At 50.6% G+C, this 19828-nt stretch overlaps 2 protein-coding genes across 2 annotated transcripts in view; one reads left to right on the top strand and one right to left on the bottom strand.

Moving 5' to 3' along the window:
- sema3gb (sema domain, immunoglobulin domain (Ig), short basic domain, secreted, (semaphorin) 3Gb) overlaps nt 1-13718 on the top strand; it is a 50006-nt gene extending 36288 nt beyond the window's left edge. Inside the window, exons 5-18 of the mRNA XM_088937965.1 lie at nt 273-392; nt 1274-1367; nt 2282-2401; nt 2831-2970; nt 3052-3166; nt 3512-3581; nt 3702-3846; nt 5087-5309; nt 5821-5909; nt 6296-6337; nt 7112-7269; nt 7406-7473; nt 7636-7769; nt 7901-13718. Coding sequence (XP_088794091.1) covers nt 273-392; nt 1274-1367; nt 2282-2401; nt 2831-2970; nt 3052-3166; nt 3512-3581; nt 3702-3846; nt 5087-5309; nt 5821-5909; nt 6296-6337; nt 7112-7269; nt 7406-7473; nt 7636-7769; nt 7901-8278 — 1896 coding nt within the window. The 3' untranslated portion in view covers nt 8279-13718. The remainder of the gene's footprint in view (nt 1-272; nt 393-1273; nt 1368-2281; nt 2402-2830; nt 2971-3051; nt 3167-3511; nt 3582-3701; nt 3847-5086; nt 5310-5820; nt 5910-6295; nt 6338-7111; nt 7270-7405; nt 7474-7635; nt 7770-7900) is intronic.
- Nucleotides 13719-13744: 26 nt separating this feature from the next.
- Nucleotides 13745-18583, bottom strand: LOC148838932 (uncharacterized). Its single transcript, XM_088938011.1, has 7 exons — nt 18070-18583; nt 16903-16930; nt 16518-16678; nt 15435-15509; nt 14901-15018; nt 14361-14457; nt 13745-13893 (listed from the first exon to the last, which is right to left on the bottom strand). Exons 1-7 carry the CDS (start codon nt 18136-18138, stop codon nt 13839-13841), a joined length of 603 nt encoding a protein of 200 aa, XP_088794137.1. The 5' UTR covers nt 18139-18583; the 3' UTR covers nt 13745-13838.
- Between the last annotated feature and the right edge of the window lie 1245 nt (nt 18584-19828).

The raw sequence follows: 19828 nt of genomic DNA, 5'->3' as shown, positions 1-19828 counted from the left end.
ATTATCCTTCCTCTGCTCTCATTCAGTTGGAAATTTGAAAACTGTCTTACAGCAGTCAGCACCTAAATACTGTATGTGCAGCTGTGAGAGCTCATGGTAAATATAGTTCAATTTGCATCAGGGGACTCCTTGACAAAATGCTAGACTCTTGTAACTCAGGACTCCACAAACCCAGTGCAGCAGGTTTATGGGTCTTTAAATGGTGAATACCAGCACTGCAGCCTCTCTGCTCTGACTCCACACTGTAATCCTGTCTTGCCTTGTCCTCACAGGGTGAGTGTGCCAACTATGTGCGTCTGATTGAGCCCTGGAACAGGACCCACCTGTACAGCTGTGGCACAGGAGCCTACAGCCCTGTCTGCACCTACATCAACAGAGGCTGGAGGGCAGAGGTACGGTTCAGTGCAGTGCCAGGCTGGTCCCCATCGCACACAGAGCATGGTGAAAAACAGGGCATGCACAGCAGTAAAAATATCAAGGAAGAGCACTGCGTTACATACATAGGCACATAACTAACAAGCAAGCTGGTCACATGTAGATATGATTCTGGCCAATCTCCTCATGCAGATATACAGACTTTAAGCTTCTTAGTCAGTAAAATCAATAAAGACTGAAAACTAGCAGGAATCTGGAGAGCTGATGGTGGTTTATGAAAGAAGGCACGAGACAGCCTATGGAAACTGATAAAAGATTCACACTTCCTTCATACAGAATTCTGAATGACTAGAATAAAGTCCTAGACATGTTGGCCATATTTACATGTGCCTCCAAGCTGTCCACTGCGATGTACCCGCCTCCTGTCCAGTGTGTGTGCCAGCTTGTACCATGTGATCAAGCAGCTATAGATGAATAAACAATGGGCTGGATGGATGATTCATATATGAATGAATTAGTGGGTGGGTGGATGATGGATGAATTATGAATGAAGGGTGCATGGGTGAAAGAATGATTGATGAATGCATGATGAGTGGGTGGATGGCTGATGGATGGATTATGAATGCATTACGGTTGAGTGGATGGGTTGTTGATGGATGGAATCACTTGTCAGACAAGTTTGAAAAGGCTGATATTCTGACACCACCCCACTCGGAGTTCGGCTCGGCTGTCAGGGAGAGACCAGGGATTTGCGGTGAAGTGTTCTGTGTGTCCGCACTGTCACAGTGCTGCTATCCACAGCCTGCTCGCGAATCCCTGTGGCCACCCTGGTCATGAATCCAGAGTCCCCCGGCTGCAGGCCTGATGCCCCCTCGTCTGTTTCTCTCTCTGCCTGCAGGACTATCTGTTCCGCTTCGTGCCTGGAAAGATGGAGTCCGGGAAAGGGAAGTGTCCCTATGATCCCCGGCAGGAGAGTGTTGCTGCGCTCATCAGTACGAATCCCTTATGGTGCTGCCTTTGACGAACCTGTCTTGTCTAGTACCAGCCATTCGGGCCTGTGTGATCTAGGACCTAAAGCCCAGCGGGTACAGGTCCCTGAGGAACAGTAGCACTGCTGCTGGAGCCACTTGCACGGGAGGGAGGTCGAGATTAGTACTGACGCAAAGACACCAGAGTGGCTCCAGGGTTCAGTCTGGGTCTCAGACTGCCGTCTGGACTGTTGTTGTCTGACGTTTCTTGTCACACAACAGTGCCCCCCTGTGGCAGGAGGGACACCTGCAGCTCTGTCAGTGAAAGAGTTCAGCTGATCTGCCAAGCCAGGACTCCAGATGTGAAAGTTTCCCGTAGTGCGTAGCTAAAGAGGCAGCCATCTTGCGCTTTGCCGTCAGCGTTCTGAGCCTGGAATAATTTCTGCCATGTGTTTGCAGTGCACTCTAGTGATGTGAAAGATGAAATCTATTATTATTAAATGTTACACTACTACTAATACAAATAACAACAGTTGAAAGTGAATTTACAGCGTAAGAGTGCATTCGAACTCATATCAATTTTGGTGCATGTAAGGCTCTGCAGAATAAAACCTTGCGTAAATCAGCAAGTATATTAGAAAAAGCTGTAGACGCTTGGCTGAGGAAGACCTGGATATACAGGGTAGCGGGACGGCTTTTGAAAACTTTTGCTCTTATGCAAAATTTCACAACTCGAGCACCCTTCTCTAACCTCAAAAAGAAGCCGAGGAACGTTCGATTTTAACAGAAAGGAAAGAGAGTTCACATTTTGTCCTTTGGCTCCCAAAACCTCGGCAGTTGTTTTTGACAAAGGTGTCTGTAAAAATGCTCAGCCTTTTCTCTGGAAGAGACAGATGCACCAGTCCTTATCCCTCTCCTCTCCGGCCCTCTGTCTCCAGGCGGGAATCTCTATGCGGGAGTCCATGTCGATTTCATGGGGACAGACGCAGCCATTTTCAGGACGATGGGCAGCAGGCCGGCGGTCAGGACTGAACAGTACGACTCTCGCTGGCTTAATGGTGAGGGCCATCGCCCACCCTGTCCCACCAGCAGTCAGACACAAGCAGTCCTCATTAGTCTCTTCACTTTATTGTACAAACCCACACTAGGAAAGCTCCTGCACTGCAGGATTTGAGTTATAAGCTGTTATTGTGCTGTTATTCACTATTGTGAATTCATTATGCTTCCTGTGCATCTGGCAGTGAATTTCAATGACTCCAACACTCATTAGCTGCACTGTATACAGACCCCAGCAGATGTATAGATCATAAAGAATGATAATGCCTTTCGAAATGATAAGTGCCAATAAATGGCAAGTCTGAAAGGGGAAACAACCATCGATTTTGACAAAAAAGGAGGACAGAATCATGAGGAACAGTACCTTCTGAAAAGGAGGAATGCAGACCTGCCTTTTGGACTAGATCCCTGTGTCCCTCTCTGCTCCTCAGAGCCTGTCTTCATCCAGGTGCGAAAGATCCCAGACAGCACGGAGAAGAATGACGACAAGCTGTACTTCTTCTTCCGGGAGAAGTCTCTGGAGTCCGGGAGCAGTCCCAGCGTCCTGTCCAGAGTGGGGCGCATCTGCCTGGTGAGGGCCCCCCCGTCCTGCTGCCTGAAGTTCCTGGCACCAGCTTCCCTCAGCCATGTGACCATGTCTTCTGTTGCCTAGAACGACGACGGGGGTCAGAGGTCACTGGTGAACAAGTGGACGACCTTCCTGAAGGCCAGGCTGGTGTGCTCCGTCATCGGGGACGATGGTGTGGAGACGTACTTCGATGAGCTGCGTAAGATGGTGTTTCGTAGGATAAATCCCACTGTCTCATTTCTGACCCTCTCTGTCCCCCAGGCTCAGTGCAGTGCTAGAAAGTGTTCATGTACAGCCGGTGGTGTCCATTCAGAATGCTGGAGCTGTACTATAATGAAATGAGCTCTGTCTGCCTCTCTCACGCTCACACAAACTCCAGATTCACTGTTACACCTCCTGCAGTATCCAGTTACTTACCTGCTCGGGGGAGAATAGGGAGAATGGGAAGCACTTCTTTGCACAGAGAGTGGCGGGTGTCGGGTTGTGGAAGCCCTCTCCCCCACTCTGATGCGCGTGTCTGTGTTGTGCCGTGGTCTCCTCGCAGGAGACGTGTTTATCCAGCCCACTCAGGACGAGCGGAACCCGGTGGTGTACGCAGTCTTCTCCACCGCAGGGTAAGTCCCCACGCCCCACGCCGTGAAGGCGGATGTGTTCGTTTGCCATCATGGGCAGGCGCTTCACGGCCTGCCCTCTCCTGGAGCGCTGACCCGGCCTGCCTGTCCGTCTGCCCGCAGCTCCGTGTTCAAGGGCTCGGCGGTGTGTGTGTACTCCATGGCCGACATCCGCAACGTCTTCAACGGGCCCTTCTCCCACAAGCACGGGCACAACTACCAGTGGACTCCGTACGCGGGGAAGATCCCCTACCCACGGCCGGGCACCGTGAGTACACGCTTACTCGTCTCAAGCCCACAGCCTGCGTTGTGTGGGACTGGAACACACTCATGAAGCTCGCAGCCGTGTCCAAAAGGTCACCTTTTGTTGCTTCCACCTGATTTTGGATGTAATGAAGAGATGCAGGGTTTCGCACTTTAAAGAAGAGACAGAAAATCTGAAATCCTCTCTCCCCGAACACCCTGTGCCCCTTATCGAACTGTTTTACTCCCTCTGTCACTCTGTCACAGAGGGTCACTCTCAGTTCCTCAGGCTGTATATACTGGGCTATAAACTCTGTTGAGCTTCCTCTCCCAGCAGGATTGATAACTCCTGTGATTCTGGCAATTGTGCAGAGATTGTTATTTGGGTTGTCTAATCCCAGAGTATTACTCCATGGCAGCACAAAGTGAATCTGCTGACAGTGGGAGCACAGGCTGTCTTTTCTGGACAGCCAGGTTTGCCTGTGTCTGGTTTCTGTGGCCAGGCTGTGGGCACTGAGCCTGTCCCCTCTGGACAGCCAGGTTTGCCTGTGTCCAGTTTCTGTGGCCAGGCTGTGGGCACTGAGCCTGTCCCCTCTGGACAGCCAGGTTTGCCTGTGTCCGGTTTCTGTGGCCAGGCTGTGGGCACTGAGCCTGTCCCCTCTGGACAGCCAGGTTTGCCTGTGTCCAGTTTCTGTGGCCAGGCTGCGGGCACTGAGCCTGTCCCCTCTGGACAGCCAGGTTTGCCTGTGTCCAGTTTCTGTGGCCAGGCTTTTAATTGACTCTGTGGTCACTGACTCTCACCCTGGTCGTACACCTGGCCAATGTGTACAGGGGTGGTCATGCCTGTGAGGCAGCCTGGCAAAATGGACGTCTCCAGCTGGGAGCCTGAGGGTCTTGAGGGTGATGTTCCATATGACCTGCTGAAGAACTCATCAGGGACGCCACCTGGTGTACAGACTGAAAAACCTGATGGTGTTTCATCATCTGCAAACCTTTCTGATAGCAAAAAAAAGAACTAGTTCCAGAATCACTAATTCACCCTGAGTGTGTGTTGTTTCTTCAGGGCCTGTGGTATCCTCAGCCCCTGACCTTTAGAGTTGTAGCTGTGCTGTCCTGAGGCTGGCTGGTGTCAGTGAGCTTGGGAACCAGCTGGCTGAGGGGATCTCTGGGCTCCGGTGGGCCTTGTCGTGCCAGGAATACTGTCTCTCTCTCTGCACGCCTTTGTCTAACACCTGGTCTTTCTCTCTGCTCCCCTCTGCTCTCAGTGTCCTGGCGGGACCTTCACCCCTGGGGTCCGGACCACCAAAGACTTCTCAGACGAGGTGGTCAACTTCATCCGCACTCACCCCCTGATGTACCTGTCTGTCTACCCTCTGAACCGGCGCCCTCTGGTGGTGAGGACTGGGGTGGACTACCGCTTCACCACTATAGCGGTGGACCTGGTGGATGCAGTGGATGGGAGATATGAGGTCCTCTTCCTCGGCACAGGTGAGGAAGAGCACACCAGGGCCTCACTTACATAGGGGTTTGAGCTCAGTTCCCCGGGGCTGCAAGCAATGACAACACCTTCCCTCCTGCTGCTCGAGCAGGCTTGTATAGAGCTCATGCCCAGAGAGGGCCTTGACCTCCCTGGACTTAAACACTGGTGTAATATCTGTTATATGAGACTGGTGGCTCAATGCATTATTTTTGTCTCGGTAATAAAATGAAAAAATGAAACGGAGACAGGCTAAGCCAGTTGCAGGTGCCATATATTCAAGTCTTGAAATGCCTTTCCAGGTATAAATAGTATAAGGGAGGCTGAATTTAATAGACAATGATCTATTCATTGTCCTGCACCCTAAGCCTGTGGGGTGGGCTGCCTGGACCCTCCCCAGGAACGAGAGGCTCTGTGATGGGTGACTGGTGGACGAGCTGCTCATTGTTAAACTGCTACACTTCTGGACAGACATGACTTCCTCTGAACTGCTTCTCCCCCAACTCCTGCCCCCTGCTTTAGACCGAGGGACGGTCCAGAAGGTCATCGTCCTGCCGAAGGACCCCAGCACCACCGAGGAGCTCACCCTGGAGGAGGTGGAAGTGTTCAGGGTAACAGTTCTCTTTCTGCACCACATGTCCCTTAACACCACTGCAGGGCCTCACCAAGCCCAGTCCCTTAACACCACTGCAGGTCGTCACCAAGCCCAGTCCCTTAACACCACTGCAGGGCGTCACCAAGCCCAGTCCCTTAACACCACTGCAGGGCCTCACCAAGCCCAGTCCCTTAACACCACTGCAGGGCATCACCAAGAGCAAATGAGCCCATATAAACAAATGTAAGAAGCAGCCAGAAGAAAGAGGATCTATTTCAGGTAACTCTCATACCTGCTGGTGGAGAAATTCCTGATTGCAGTAGAATCAGCAGTGACAACAGCAGCAGTAAAAATCATCACGACCCTTTGTTTAATGTTTCTTTTATGTCACGTTTCTTTTAGACTCCAACTCCAGTCAGAACGATGAGGATATCATCCAAAAGGGTGAGTTGAGCTCTGTGGCCCTGGGTGCGAGTGCCAGGCTCTGGGCAAACCTCTCTTACTGATTCATGGTCACTCGGCACTGCTGCCCTCTATGGGACACATAGCATCAGTGTCCCGCGCTGGCACTGGGCCGGCTCAGGCAGGGACAGCAGACCCACACACTCTCAGGACGTCCTGCTATGGTACAGCGCCACTGAACGGTCGCTTTTAAGGAAGACTTGTTTGCATGTTTTGATATAATTTGATGAACTTCAAAGTGCAGTATTTTGCAAAGAGGCACAAGGACAGAGGTTCTCATAAAGGAGCTTAAACCTGTTCTTTTTTAGAGAAGAGAAGAGCTGCAGTTACTCTTGAAGTGACCATAATCTGCAAGCTTATTTTGAAGTTATTTTAGGCCCAATCTAAATCTGAATGATCTCTGTGGATTACCAGCTTTTTCAGCAGTGCATGCGGTCTACAGGTCTTGAATTTTCAGTAGGACTTTCATTATGGCCCAGAAAAAAAACACCATGATCCTGTTGGAGCAGGTTTGTCAAAGATTTTTGTACGAGAGGAAGAATTCTAAATGAGCTGTGCGAATTTAGCAGTGGCTGTCTGTTGTACTGATTTAATTCCTCACTTCATTGCTGCCTTGTAAGTGATACAGACTGTGAGCTCATGGGTCCTTCCGCTCGGGCGTCTATCAGGATGCCTGTTTCAGAGGCGCAGCAGCATGGGCTGTGCGGTGGGACACGGGTCCGAGTTTGACAGCCTTTCTTTCACTCCCGCTCACAGCAACAGCTCTACGTGTCGTCGGAAAGCGGGCTCTCCCAGGTCTCGCTGCACCGCTGTGGTGCCTACGGAAAAGCCTGTTCGGATTGCTGCCTTGCCCGAGACCCCTACTGCGCCTGGGACGGGGAAAGCTGCTCCGCCTTCACCCCCGCCACCAAGAGGTGAGGACCCCTGGGTTTCCAGTACGTCTAGGTCAGCTCTTCCAGGCAACCCTCCAGGGGAGAACGAACGGGGTGTCTGCCCTGTACCCCTGTGTCCTGCTCTCGGGTGACCCCTGCTTGTCTTTCTCCCGGGCAGGAGGAGCCGACGGCAGGACATCAAGCACGGGGACCCCTTGCGCCAGTGCCGGGGCTTCAACGCCAAAGGCAAGTGGACACGCCCGCCGCAGGGCACTCGCTTTGACCCCGTGAACGCGGACGGGGGCCTGGGGCCCCAGCGCTCCTGCCCTGTTCCTGGGGCGTTGCTGTAAGAAGGTGGGGTGGGACCAGCAGAAGGAAGGGAGCCCTAACCCTGTCCTCTGTCCCCAGTGGAGAATCGGCTCCGGGAGACGGTCCAGTTCGGCGTAGAGGGCAGCAGCACGTTTTTGGAGTGCCAGCCGCGATCGCCGCAGGCCACCGTCAAGTGGCTCTTCCAGAGAGACAGCACGCAGCGCCGGAAAGTGGTGAGAGACTGGAGAGCGCCTCGCTCGAGTCTCCCTTCCTTCCCCCTGCTTCTCGCGGTTTTCCTGTGTAGCCAGGGGTACCAATCATCACTCTGTTCCCTCTCCTCTCCCTGCCTCTCCCTCTCTCCCAGCTGAACCGGGACCGGCAGGTGCTGAAGACGGGCCACGGGATCCTGCTGAAGTCGGTCCGGAGATCGGACGCCGGGATCTACCACTGCCTGGCGACGGAGAACAACTTCAAGCACACGGTGGCCCGCGTGGCCCTCAGGGTCCTCGACCGCGAGATCATCGAGGCCCTCACGGCTTCCGACCTCCCCGGGCCTGCCCACTCCTCCGCGGAGGCCACGCCCCTCCGCGGCTCCCTGGCCCCGCCCCCTCACCTCGTGGGCCAGTCGGAGATCCGCCTCATCAACCAGTACTGCGAGTCGTACTGGCACCAGCTGAGCCCCGCCCAGAGGCCCAAGCGCACGAACAGACGCCACGTAGACAGCGACCAAATAAGAGACTAAAAACACAGCCACCTGACTGTTAAACAAGAACCGTCACTTTATAACTAAGAGTAACTGAGCTTCACTGTTCTGTTAGTCTTTTCCTGTTGAACTCCTGAAGGGGCTCGCCAGTGGTTGCACTTCCCAATCTGCACATTAACTGGTGCTGTGACAAAGGATTTTGGGCAATTAATTGGGAGCTAATTAGCATTTATTAGTGACTAGTTTTCAACTGATGGTGCTTTTTTAAGGAGCTCCACAGAATCCCTTTCAATTGCCCATGGGATTCTCTTGTTTTGAGCTCTGTTGATTAAAAACTGATCCTGCTTAGATGCGAAACATTTTAACAAGACATGAGAACTGTTAAAAATGGCACCTTCAAATAAAAACAAAGACAGACGTTATGCAAACTATTTGCTCATTAGTACTCAGTGACTAAATGATCTGAGGTCACTGTTGGCGGAAAGAGATGTGCCCACCCGTGCCTCCGACTTTGTCCGATATTCCATCATGTCTCCGACTCGAGCTCCACTTGTCCGACACTCCACCACGTCTCCGACTCGAGCTCCTCATCTGACACTCCACCACATCTCCGACTCAAGCTCCGCTTGTCTGACACACCACCACGTCTCCGACTCGAGCTCCTCTTGTCTGACACGCCACCATGTCCCGAGCTCCTCTTGTCTGACACTCCACCATGACTCTGACTTGAGCTCTGCCTTTCTGACACTCCACCACGTCTCTGACTCAAGCTCCTCTCATCTGACGCCACCACGTCTCTGACTCGGGCTCCTTGTCTGACACCCCACCACGTCTCCGACTCGAGCTCCTCTTCTCTGACACCCCACCACGTCTCCGACTCGAGCTCCTCGTCTTACACCCCACCACGTCTCCGACTCGAGCTCCACTTGTCCGACACTCCACCACGACTCTGACTCGAGCTCCGCTTGTCTGACACGCCACCACGTCTCCGACTCGAGCTCCACTTGTCTGATGCTTCACCCCGTCTTGAACTCCACTTGTCCGACACACCATCACCACGTCTCCAACTCGATCTCCGCTTGTCTGACACACCTCCCCATCTCAAGCTCCACTTGTCCGACACGCCACCACGTCTCCGACTCGAGCTGTGTCTGACTCAAGAGCCAAAACAAAGTGCCTTCCAAAACTGCCTAAAATCCTTTAGCACAACAGAATGGGAAGACTGCTGATGGTGGAGCAGAACCCTCTGGCTGAAAGGAAAGACTACAAAGCAGAAAGGCTCAGTCACTGTGTCTTGAACTACTAAGCTTTGAGGGTGTTGTAGTCAGTGAGCTCTTTCCATTAGAGTCCACTTGCACCTCAGTTACTGATCCGTTCCTGTCTCGAAGACAGAAATTCTGGGATAAGCCGTGAAATCCAGAGGTGTTGAACCCGGTATCTGGAGGAGGTGCGGTGTGCAGCCCCTGGAAGATCCGGACTTGAGGTGAGCTGGTCGTGTTCGCGAGTCCTGATGCTGACGGCATGGCTGGTGATTCGAACCTTGTTTGAATCCGCTACTGTGACTCCTTTGTAACACACCGCTGTTTTTACCTGTGATGATGCTGCAGTATTTCTGCAGCTACTCTGGTGTCCAAAGCGTATCCCCGCCACTGCAGTGTGGAGGACTGGCAATCTTTCACGCTGCTCCGCTGGGCTGCTGGTCTCACTCAGAACCAGGAGGCTGTACTGCTCTCCCAGCAAAACCACTGGCTACCGGTTCACAAGCACGTGCTGCTCAAACCCACGAGGAGAAAATAGGGTGTTCAAATCCAGGTGAAGCCTTTAGAAGAATTTCAGAATAAGAAGTATGAGGGTTTGTTGTGCTTTAGATGGTTTCAACTGTGCAGAGAGGGCAGCAACCTTCACCAGTGAGAAGAAGAATGATAGTACGCAGTCGTCAAGAATTACTCTTCTCGGTGCAAACATGCGCACTGCCAACTCAAACGTAAAAATCTGCAGATCTAGCATACCTGATGGTCAGGGTTACAAACAGCAGCTTTACTTGGGACTGGGGGTTCTTCACTCAGTGAGCACCCCCACCGAGGCCCACCTGGGTGGGGCACAGACCCCAGCTGTCCTGGGAGGACATTGCCTTATTCAGCTGGTCTAGAGGACCACCTGCCAGATTCAAAGTCGCCTGAACGTTTCATTCCTTCCCCTTCTGAAGAAAGTGATCAATTTGTCTCTTTGTTGGTTCTGAGCTTGGAACCCTTGGGCCGGCCCAGCTGACCTGCGAGCTGCTCAGGCTGACTGGGGGCAGGCACGCAGGAGCAGCACAGGGCAAAGAGCAGAGAGCTTAGCTCTCACACCCGGGGCTCAGAGCCAGTCGCTCTCCCACCCTCGGGAAATCAAAGACAGCCTTCTGCTTCTGTGCCCTGTGCAGTCCACAGCCAGCAGTTGTGGTGAATTTGTCACTCATACATTGAAAAAGAGAAATTAAGAAATAACAATATTGAGAAAATGTCTTAAAAAAGGTAAAATGAGTAAGCCAGTGTTGTTTCAAGCGCTGATGGGTCTACAGTTCTCACTTTTGACAGTTTGCCTGCTGACAGACAGGAATGTCCTCTTAGATCGCAGACCGGCACGATGCCAAAGAGCCGCTGCAAGCTGGAGGGGAATAGGAGCTGTACGGAAAGCAGTGCTGCTTCCACTAGGTTTTACAGAAAAGTCCAGGTTAATGGCCCAGCAAAAAAACAACTTTAAAATATATTAAGAAAACCATTCAGACCAGCGGTTCCCTGTCCTGATCCTATGGGGCTCCTCTGCATCTCCTTTGAGTTCCAGCAGTGCTCTTCATTGTGGGCTGGTTGAGTTTAACTGTCCCTCCAAGATTTTTTAACGGGCTTTCAGCTCTTACAGCACTGGGTGGGTTTTGTAGCTGGTATCACCCCAGTACTAGTTTCTGACGCCTGTGCAAAGGAAAACCCCTCTCACTGTGGGCGTCTGATAGTGTCGTTCTCGCCGGTCTCTGGTCAATGTGACCGGATCAGCTGTCAGACAGAGAGAAGGGAACAGGCTCTTGCTAAACATTTGAAGCCAGATCTCCAGGCTGCATGTTGTTGGACTGATCCACTTGAAAGTGTGTTTTCAAAAACAAGGACCGAGAGTAGGAATAGATCTAGTGCTGTAAGCAAGACCATCAATTAACACCAGTGACTAACAGCTCAGCTGGAATGAAAGCCAGCAGGCAGAGGGACCCCCCAGCAGCAGGGCGGGGGACCACTAATCTAGACCCAGCAGCAGGAGCTGAAAGCATCATCATGGTTTTGACAAAATCGAAAGTTCCTCCGGCTTCTTCACTCTGGATGGTTGAGGAGCTTGGAAACACTATCCCAGAAGCCTGTGGTTAGCTACTGAGGGAGCAGGTGGACATTGGGGACAGATTGGACACTGGAGGTTCTGGGGCCGGGGCCCAGGGCTGGACTATATATACTGCATCTGTAACACATGCGGTCCGCCCGAGGCCGTGCAGGAAGGATGTCGCGTACGGTTTAAGAAAACCGCAGAACCGCAAGGCCAAGTACCACCACACTCTCTCGCCTCACCGACTCCATGACAAATATTTATTTTCAGGATGTAAATATTCCTTTGAGCTCTGCACTTTGGTGTTGTGGGTTTGGGGTGGGGTTATCTGTGTATATTAACAGGACCAGTGTTCACGGAGGAGGAGGAGGTAGATTTTCTCAGTGGAGCTGCCAAACACGGCCGCCGCATCGCAAAACGGAGACGAGCTCCTCCCAGGTCCGAGGTTGCTGTCCCCGTGGAAAGTGTTGTTCTCTGTGTCCTGAGACGCTGTCTGCTTCCTCAGCTTCCTGTTTCTGAGAGCTGCTTTCGGCACACACGTCAGGGTGGCCAAGAACAAAGCTGAAAGAGCAGCTCTGAGCCACAGATAAAAGAGCTGTAGCAGAAGGGACCATTCCCAAGACATTCACCTTGTGCAGAAGTTTATGGAGTTCGAGTTCACTCGGCAGGGTCAAAGGAGATCAGGGCGTGGAAGCTGCAGTCTTCTGGCCAGGCCCCCAGCCACCCATCCCAGAGAGAATGTCTACCTCCTCAGCGCTCCGTGGAAAAGATTTTGTACCAGAACAGAAAAGCAAAATAAAAAGATGCTAGTGACCATATTCTTTCCCCTGCGGACAGGCCATTGGTGTTGCTATAACACAAGCAAGTCAAATGCGAGAACCAGGAGGAATCAAATCTGTGGCTCTCGCTAGTATAATGGCCAGGGATCTTTTAAGAAGCTGCTTGAACATTTGAGGCATGAGGTGGAATTACAGAGTATTAAACCCATCAGCATTCTGATAAGAGCTTTTGAACTTGGAGCTCAAAGTTAAAAAAATAACACACCTGTCTGGGCTCAGTGCAGCTGTGTGATGAAAAATGCAAACAGCTCCCCTCAGTGTCGATAATGGGGGAGCTCAAGGCCAGTCTTCTTGGCCTGCAGTCCAGCAGGTTTTCAATACCTGCCTACGTCACAAACGGTCCTCACCTGGGGGCACGTCAAACTGATCCAGCTGAGCTTGAAATGGACCAATTCATCCTGCTCCACAGCCTCGCTGCTGCTGGCAATTCCAATCCCTACAGAAACCCTGCTGGATCAGCCTGCTGCTGGGGGCCACACTCCTGGACCCTGGCAGCCCTGCCCAGCCCCGTTCCAGCCCCCCACAACCTCACACTCCCACGGTCCAGCCCTTAACTGACTGACTGTGAATAACCTGTTTCCAGTTCCGAAACAAGATACTACTGCATTAAATAAGCAACATGAAATCCCTAAGTTCTGAGCAGGAAAAAAACTCATCCAAACATTCCAATCAAACAAGCAGTTAATGCTTCAGTGACGTAATTAAGCCGGGCCAGCAGAAATGAAGCTGGCCTGGGGTGTCACGCTGGGCCCATACTGACCTCCCTCAGCTCATTCAGGGAGAAGCTGGATCAGGATCAGACCTGCCCGTGCTTCTGCTTTCAGGAGACCCGCGAGAACTGCAAGCACACTGACAGGCACCTGGTCTCAACTGTCTAATCAGGCATTAAGCAAGCTTCATTGGATTGATTCAATCCTTCTTCCCAGGTAGGATGTGACACCAGGAGGCAGCGGCTGGCTGCTTTCAGCTCCTTTTGCTTGGAATCTGGACTCCTGGCTTCCCATTCCTTATCCGGCATTTCATCTCCTAGACCTGTTTGCCAACAAGAGCACACTGGGGGGGTGGGAGGCAGGTTAACTCCTTTCTTGGAAAGAATATGGTCCTGGCACCGGTTTATTCTCTTTTGTAGCTATTTTTCTGTTTGATGTTTGTTGTTGGACTAAATGACCTACAATACTCCTGTTTCACACGTGGAGATTTGTTTCTTGTGGTAGCTTAAATTAATAAGGTTATTTGTAATTATTATTAAGTTTTTTTTGCAGTTTGTATAGAGATAATAAATATGTTTTCTAAACTTGGAGACAGAAGGGCCGTGCGCACTCTGTTGGCTTGCAGGAGCTTTATTGTTTCCGGGGCCTCCCGCGCAGGCAGCGCGCGGCTATCTCGGCGCAGGGCCGTCCTCGGGAGCGGCTCCGCTGTCAGGCCTGCAGGACAGACGTGGTCCCCGGGCCGCCCTGTCCCCAGCAGCACCACCTGCCAGCAGGACAGCAGAGACAACAGGGACCTCAGAGAAGCTCTGAGCAGAAACAGCTAGAAAGGTGAAGGGGGGCACAGTGGTCAGCAGTGCTGGGGCCCTGGGTTCAATTCCTGGGGTGCTGTCTGTGTGGAGTCTGTATGTTCTCAACATGTTCATGTGGGTTTCCTCCCACAGTCCAAAAACATGCTGGTAGGCTAACTGGCATCTGGGAAAACTGGCCCTGGTGTGTGTGTGTGTGTGTGTGTGTGTGTGTGTGTGTGTGTGTGTGTGTGTGTGTGTGTCTGCCTGGGGAAGTCCAGAGTGGCTCCAGCTCCTCTGCACTGAGGATGAAGTGGTTAGGAACTGGATGGATGGATGAAGTCATGGATGAAGTCATGATAATCAAAAGGAATCAGACAGCTTGCATGTGGCGGGGCACCGAGGCGCTCTGTAGGCGAGTGGTGACTCATGAAGCAATGCTGACCTCTGGTCCCTGTGGTAGCTGAGTGCCCAGACCACCATGTTCAGTACCAGTAACAGAATCAGGAGGCCAGTAGAACCCACAATCCAGGGCAAGACACCTGCAGGGACACGGAGAAGTGAAATAAATGCCCAGGAAGTGAAGGAAGTGTGGACGAGCAAGCTGGGCCAATAACGATCAGTCTCTTCACCTCGTCTCCCCCTTTCCATACAAGACAGAGAAACATAAGAACGGACTAACTTAAAAACAAGGTGTCATGATGCTCAAGGAGCACTGCTGTCTTACCATGTGCCGCTCTGCCTAATCTACAGATTACTGTACAACTTAAACAGATCAGTGATTCCAGCACGTAAACATCCCAACAAGTCCGAAAGAAATGTCCATTTATCCACACCTTTCCCTTCTTGCTGCTTATTTGTAATAACTGTTGTATAAATAGCGATTTTGGTGACTTCCAGGATTTCCTGTGACAGTGGTCAGTTGTGAAAAAAAAAAGAAATCTAAATTTCCGCACAGCTAAGAACCCCTGCTATTGAGACTGACCTTCTAAGCTGGTGCAGTTATCTTTGGTCCCGTTCACAAACACGTTGTTCTCATCTGTAGCTGCAGGAAAAGTGAAACTCACTGCTTTCCTTATAGCATCCTCAATATCAGCTGCCACCTGTCCCAGAGGCCAGAGTGGAGAAACAGGTCAAGAGCTCAAATTGCACAGTGTGCAGAGACAGTTCCACACTTTTAATCTTCTCCACCACTCTTTGAATCTGGTAATGATGCAGTGTTAATTACACCTGACATAGCACTTTATAAAATGTATTGCACACTTACTGTGACGGACTGTACTATCTGTACTCTTTTGAAATGCACACTCACCATGGTGGACTATACACTCACTGAGACAGGTTGCACACTCACCATGGTAAATGGATTCTCACAAGTGCTGACTGCACACTCATTGTGACGGACTGCACTCTCACTGGAACTGCACACTCATTGTGATCGACTGCACCCTCACTGTCACTGACTGCACTCTGGAACTGGAGCTGACTGCACACTCATTGTGACGGACCGCACACTCACCATGATGCTGTAGGTTCTCCCTGGCTTGAGATTGTGAAGCACCATCTGTCCAGTGATGTTGAGAGGACTGACCAGCTGCCAGAGACCGGACAGGGTCAACATTTCTCATGTCGCAATGAAGCAGAGCCACCAGCCACCCACAGATTCCTCCCCACAATCAAGGAAGTTCACCCTCGCATAGAACATACTGACACAACACTAATAAAATAGCCCGCTATAAAACAGCTATATACAATAATGATGATCTTGTACAGGTCATTAGAAGCTTACACAATTGAATTGACAGATAGTGGAGAAAGGAAATGTCTGTACAGCAGGTCACATCAGAGGCTGTTGATGGTGATCAGACTTCACCTGACTAATCCAGCCATCATCACTCAGAAAGTCAGCAAATGGTGTCAAATCATTGTCAGGATCTGAGATTTTTCTTGGGAGGATCAGTGTGAGTGTCTCCAGAGCCGAGTGGATAGATGCTAGATTAAGCCAGAGGTATTAGTGTGTCTTCACTTGTGTTTTTAATCAGCTCATTACAGCTGATCTGGGCAGTTTAAAAGCTTCTCCCAGCATTTCAGATGCTGGTGATATAAAACAACATAGAAAATGCAGAAACACTGACCAGCCCTCCAAGACCAAGAAATTGTGCAAGTGAGACACTAGTGAAGTTCTTCCAGATTTTAGATACAATTTTTTTTTCCTAAAAGTTAAGAAGGGTGCTATCAAGAAGAGAGAGGTGACAATTAGGCATAAATCTGGGTAGGTTGGGACACTCAGGGCGTTCACAGGAGGAAGAGGCATTAAAACACTGTACAGAAATTGGGGGATAGAGGACATGGATACAGTGGTTGTTGAAAGTGTCAGGTACCCTGCGGGAGCATCTGAAATCTCATCAGACACAACCTCCTTCCGGCATCGTGAATCCCCTGTAACACGGCTCGTACCCCTGAGACGATGCACACGCTTGCACGAGGAGGAGAAGGGTTGGGCACAGGGCTCTCTCCATCACTGAGGAGCGCTCCTTAGACTGCGTTAGCAGTGACACCGCAGCCCTCCCACCCATCGTGCTCTCCTGCCCTCTGCACTCACCACTCGAGTGGCCTGGACTTTCGCAGGCTTGCTCTGTCCCTCCCTCACTTCTCCGTGAAACACGACGTACTGCAGGATGTTGAATTCCGCAGGGGCGAGAGAGAAAGACACGAGGACGTCGGCTCCTCGTGCAGTCACGTTGATTTCCTCTGGATACCAGGCTGGGCAGAGGCAGAGGGAGAGGAGGGGTTAAAGGTCAAGGGCCCGGCCCACACAGTCATTTCAGCTGCGGACACTTACACGTTAGTCGAGATGCCCTGATTCATCAGAGACCCGTGTGTGTCCCACCCCTCTCCAAGAGAGGCTCGGCACCCTGAGGAGCAGAAATTCACCTCCCGCCTTTGCCAAAATTCCCGGATGGGGTTAAGGAGAGAGAGGGAAGTACCGTTTGCGTGCATGGCCTCCAGTCCGCTCTGCGAATGATAAAAATACAGCATGAGAACTTCCATTAGGAGCAGGTGTGATCGCCCTCGTACCCACAGCCGACGGCCAGTGTGAAGGCAGGGGGTCGTAGTGCTTTCAAGAGATGTACAGCTGATGACCAAATACTGAGACTGCACTGGTCTGCCTCAGGATTAAACTATTTGTGTGGTAAAACTCACTTCCTTTGCTCTGTACTCTGATGCCCTAATTGGATACACACTAGGTTTCAAAGCTGCAGGGCATGAACTAAAACAGCAAATAAAAGAAAAGGTAGTTAAGGAAACCAGAAATGCTTCATTAATGAACTTGGCTTTCAAATACAAACATTTTATGAACTAAAACTCATTTTGCTGTGGAGCAGAGATTCACATTAGGGCAGAGGCATCGTTGCTCCTGGATCCGAGCCCAGCCAGGGGGTTAAACCTCTACTGGGTCAGCTGAACACTTTGGCCAGGCCAGCCCTTTCTAACAGGCGGAGACATGGAACTCTGAGGACTGGAGCTGGAGCCCCACAGTCACAGCAGAGAGAGATGCTGACGTCAGGAGTGACATTTATACGCCTTTTTTCCAAACTGTTGCTCATTTTTGTTAAACCTTTCTCAGTAGACCAGGATATACTGCACGTTTGTTTACAATCGCAGTTCGCAATCTGCAGGCTTTATAAAAAGCGGCAAGACCAGCTGGTTGGTAAGTGTTTCAATTAGGAGCAATAAAAATCAGAGGCCCTGCCTGACTCTCCCAGACCAAAGAGACCCATCAACTAGTTTATCAGTCAGATTCCTGAGGTACTAGAAACGCTGCTTCTGAGTGGAGTGCAACTTAACTGCTCCCATAATCCACACTTAAAGGACAAGAGGAAAAACATGACAAGCAAAACCTACACTGCTCCAGCCAGTCTCTGCATAATTAATATGAGATTATCAATTTACAGTTATTGATATAAAACGATCAATACAGTTATTGACACAAAATTCTGCTCTTGATTCTGGCAGATATGTTTTTGCAACAACCCAGACGTTAACGAGCCTGATCGGTCTGACTGATGACCACACCACCATTGGATATAAATCAAACAGCACAGCTCTCTGACAGAGCAGAAATTGTATGATGAGAATTTAGAATCACTTACGGTCGCTGGCAGAGTTGCCACGCACAGAGCACAGATAGCAGAAAGGAGAAAGCAGCGAGAGGCAGCCATCCTGCACACCCGCCTGAGGTTAATCTGACACACTTTCAATAACGCACTGAACCTGCAGATGTGCTCTGAGCTCTGCCCTCCCCTTTTCAGAGAAGATCGTCACACAGAGGCGAAGACCTTCTTCCTCAAGCCTTCGTCCAGATCTGCAGGACTGCCTTGGCAATGCGGTTATCTTCAAGAGGCAGAGTCTTCAAGAATTCTTGCCTCTGAACTGGAGTTCATGCGTTGGCAATCTGAAGTCATTCATCAATTCTGATTAGATGTAGCCCTCGGATCTGCACAACTGGGGCAGCATGTGGGTCTCTCAGTCAACACTGCGGACACACTGGTGCTCAGCACGACCCACAGCAAGCCGATGGCACCCCAGTGAGATTCAGAAGGTCCAATGCAATGCTTGATCAGTTCTGCACTCCTGCTTATAGAACCTCAATCACACTTGATGGGAGCCAAAGATGTCCGGAGCAGAGGGCTCAGCCTGCATTCCAGACGGGGCTGTGGGGGTCTACGACAAACTGCCCAGTTGTGTTGTTGACAGCAGACACCCTTCTGCAGGACCGCAGATGGGAATACATCTGGAAGTGAGACTAACACAAGAGAAGCAATCTCATGCTATTATCCGCTCGAAAAATTATTTCTGCCAAGATTACTTCAAATAATATTGAAATACTCTAGACACTTCCAAATCAAAAAGATTGAAGAGACAAGACTTGACAAGGCACAAAACTGTATATTTCAAAGCAAAGACCAGTCGAGTGAAAAATATTTAAAAAAAATCTCAAATTCAAATGATCCTCTTGTGGTCTTTGTAAGAGACCTGCTCTGCTGTGGGAAATGACACCGCGGTCTGAGATCACAGGTCTTCAAACCACTGGCGCTCCTTCCTCTCAGTCGCAGAAAGAATCTGCATCTGCCTCAGCCGCAGAGTGTGAGCGCACAGTGTCTCGAAATCAGAGTTCTGCAGAAACAGGATGCGGACTGGACTGACAACGACACTTACATCACCAAAAGGAAAGGCCTTGAAGTTCTTTTTACTACAACATTGTATCTAATTAGAGCTCTTCTTTCCTCAGCGTTGTGTCTAAATACAGCATGTCTTTCCTCAGCGCTGTCTAATTAGAGCTCTTCTTTCCTCAGCGCTGTGTCTAAATACAGCATGTCTTTCCTCAGCGCTGTGTCTAAATAGAGCATGTCTTTCCTCAGCGCTGTGTCTAAATACAGCATGTCTTTCCTCAGCGCTGTGTCTAAATACAGCATGTCTTTCCTCAGCGCTTTGTCTAAATAGAGCTCCTTTCCTCAGCGCTGTGCCTAATTAGAGCTCTTCTTTCATCAATTAGAGCTCATTTTCTACATTTCTGATTAGGGCTTATCTTTCTAGAAAGCACTGAATCTAATTAGAACAATTTTTCCTCAGCACTGTGTCTAATTAGAGCCCATCTTTCCTCAGAGCAGTGTTTAATTAGAGCTCTTCTTTCCTCAGCACTGGCTAATCAGAGCTCATTTTTCTACATTTCTAATTAGAGCACGTCTTTCTAGAAAGCACTGCGTCTCAGCGCTGCGTCTGATTACAGCATTATTACTGTATTATAGGCTCATTAGAAACATGTACCTGAACTACTTGGAAGAAGGTTATTTCCTAGATTTCAATAGCAACAGGCACTCTCACACAGAGAAAACCGCTCCCGTAGAAACG

Source organism: Atractosteus spatula, chromosome 2 (genome assembly GCF_055471065.1).
Source record: "Atractosteus spatula isolate fAtrSpa1 chromosome 2, fAtrSpa1.hap1, whole genome shotgun sequence".
Lineage (NCBI taxonomy): Eukaryota > Metazoa > Chordata > Actinopteri > Semionotiformes > Lepisosteidae > Atractosteus > Atractosteus spatula.
The sequence above is the reverse complement of the archived record's forward strand: the minus strand, read 5'-3'. Positions and strand labels throughout refer to the sequence as shown.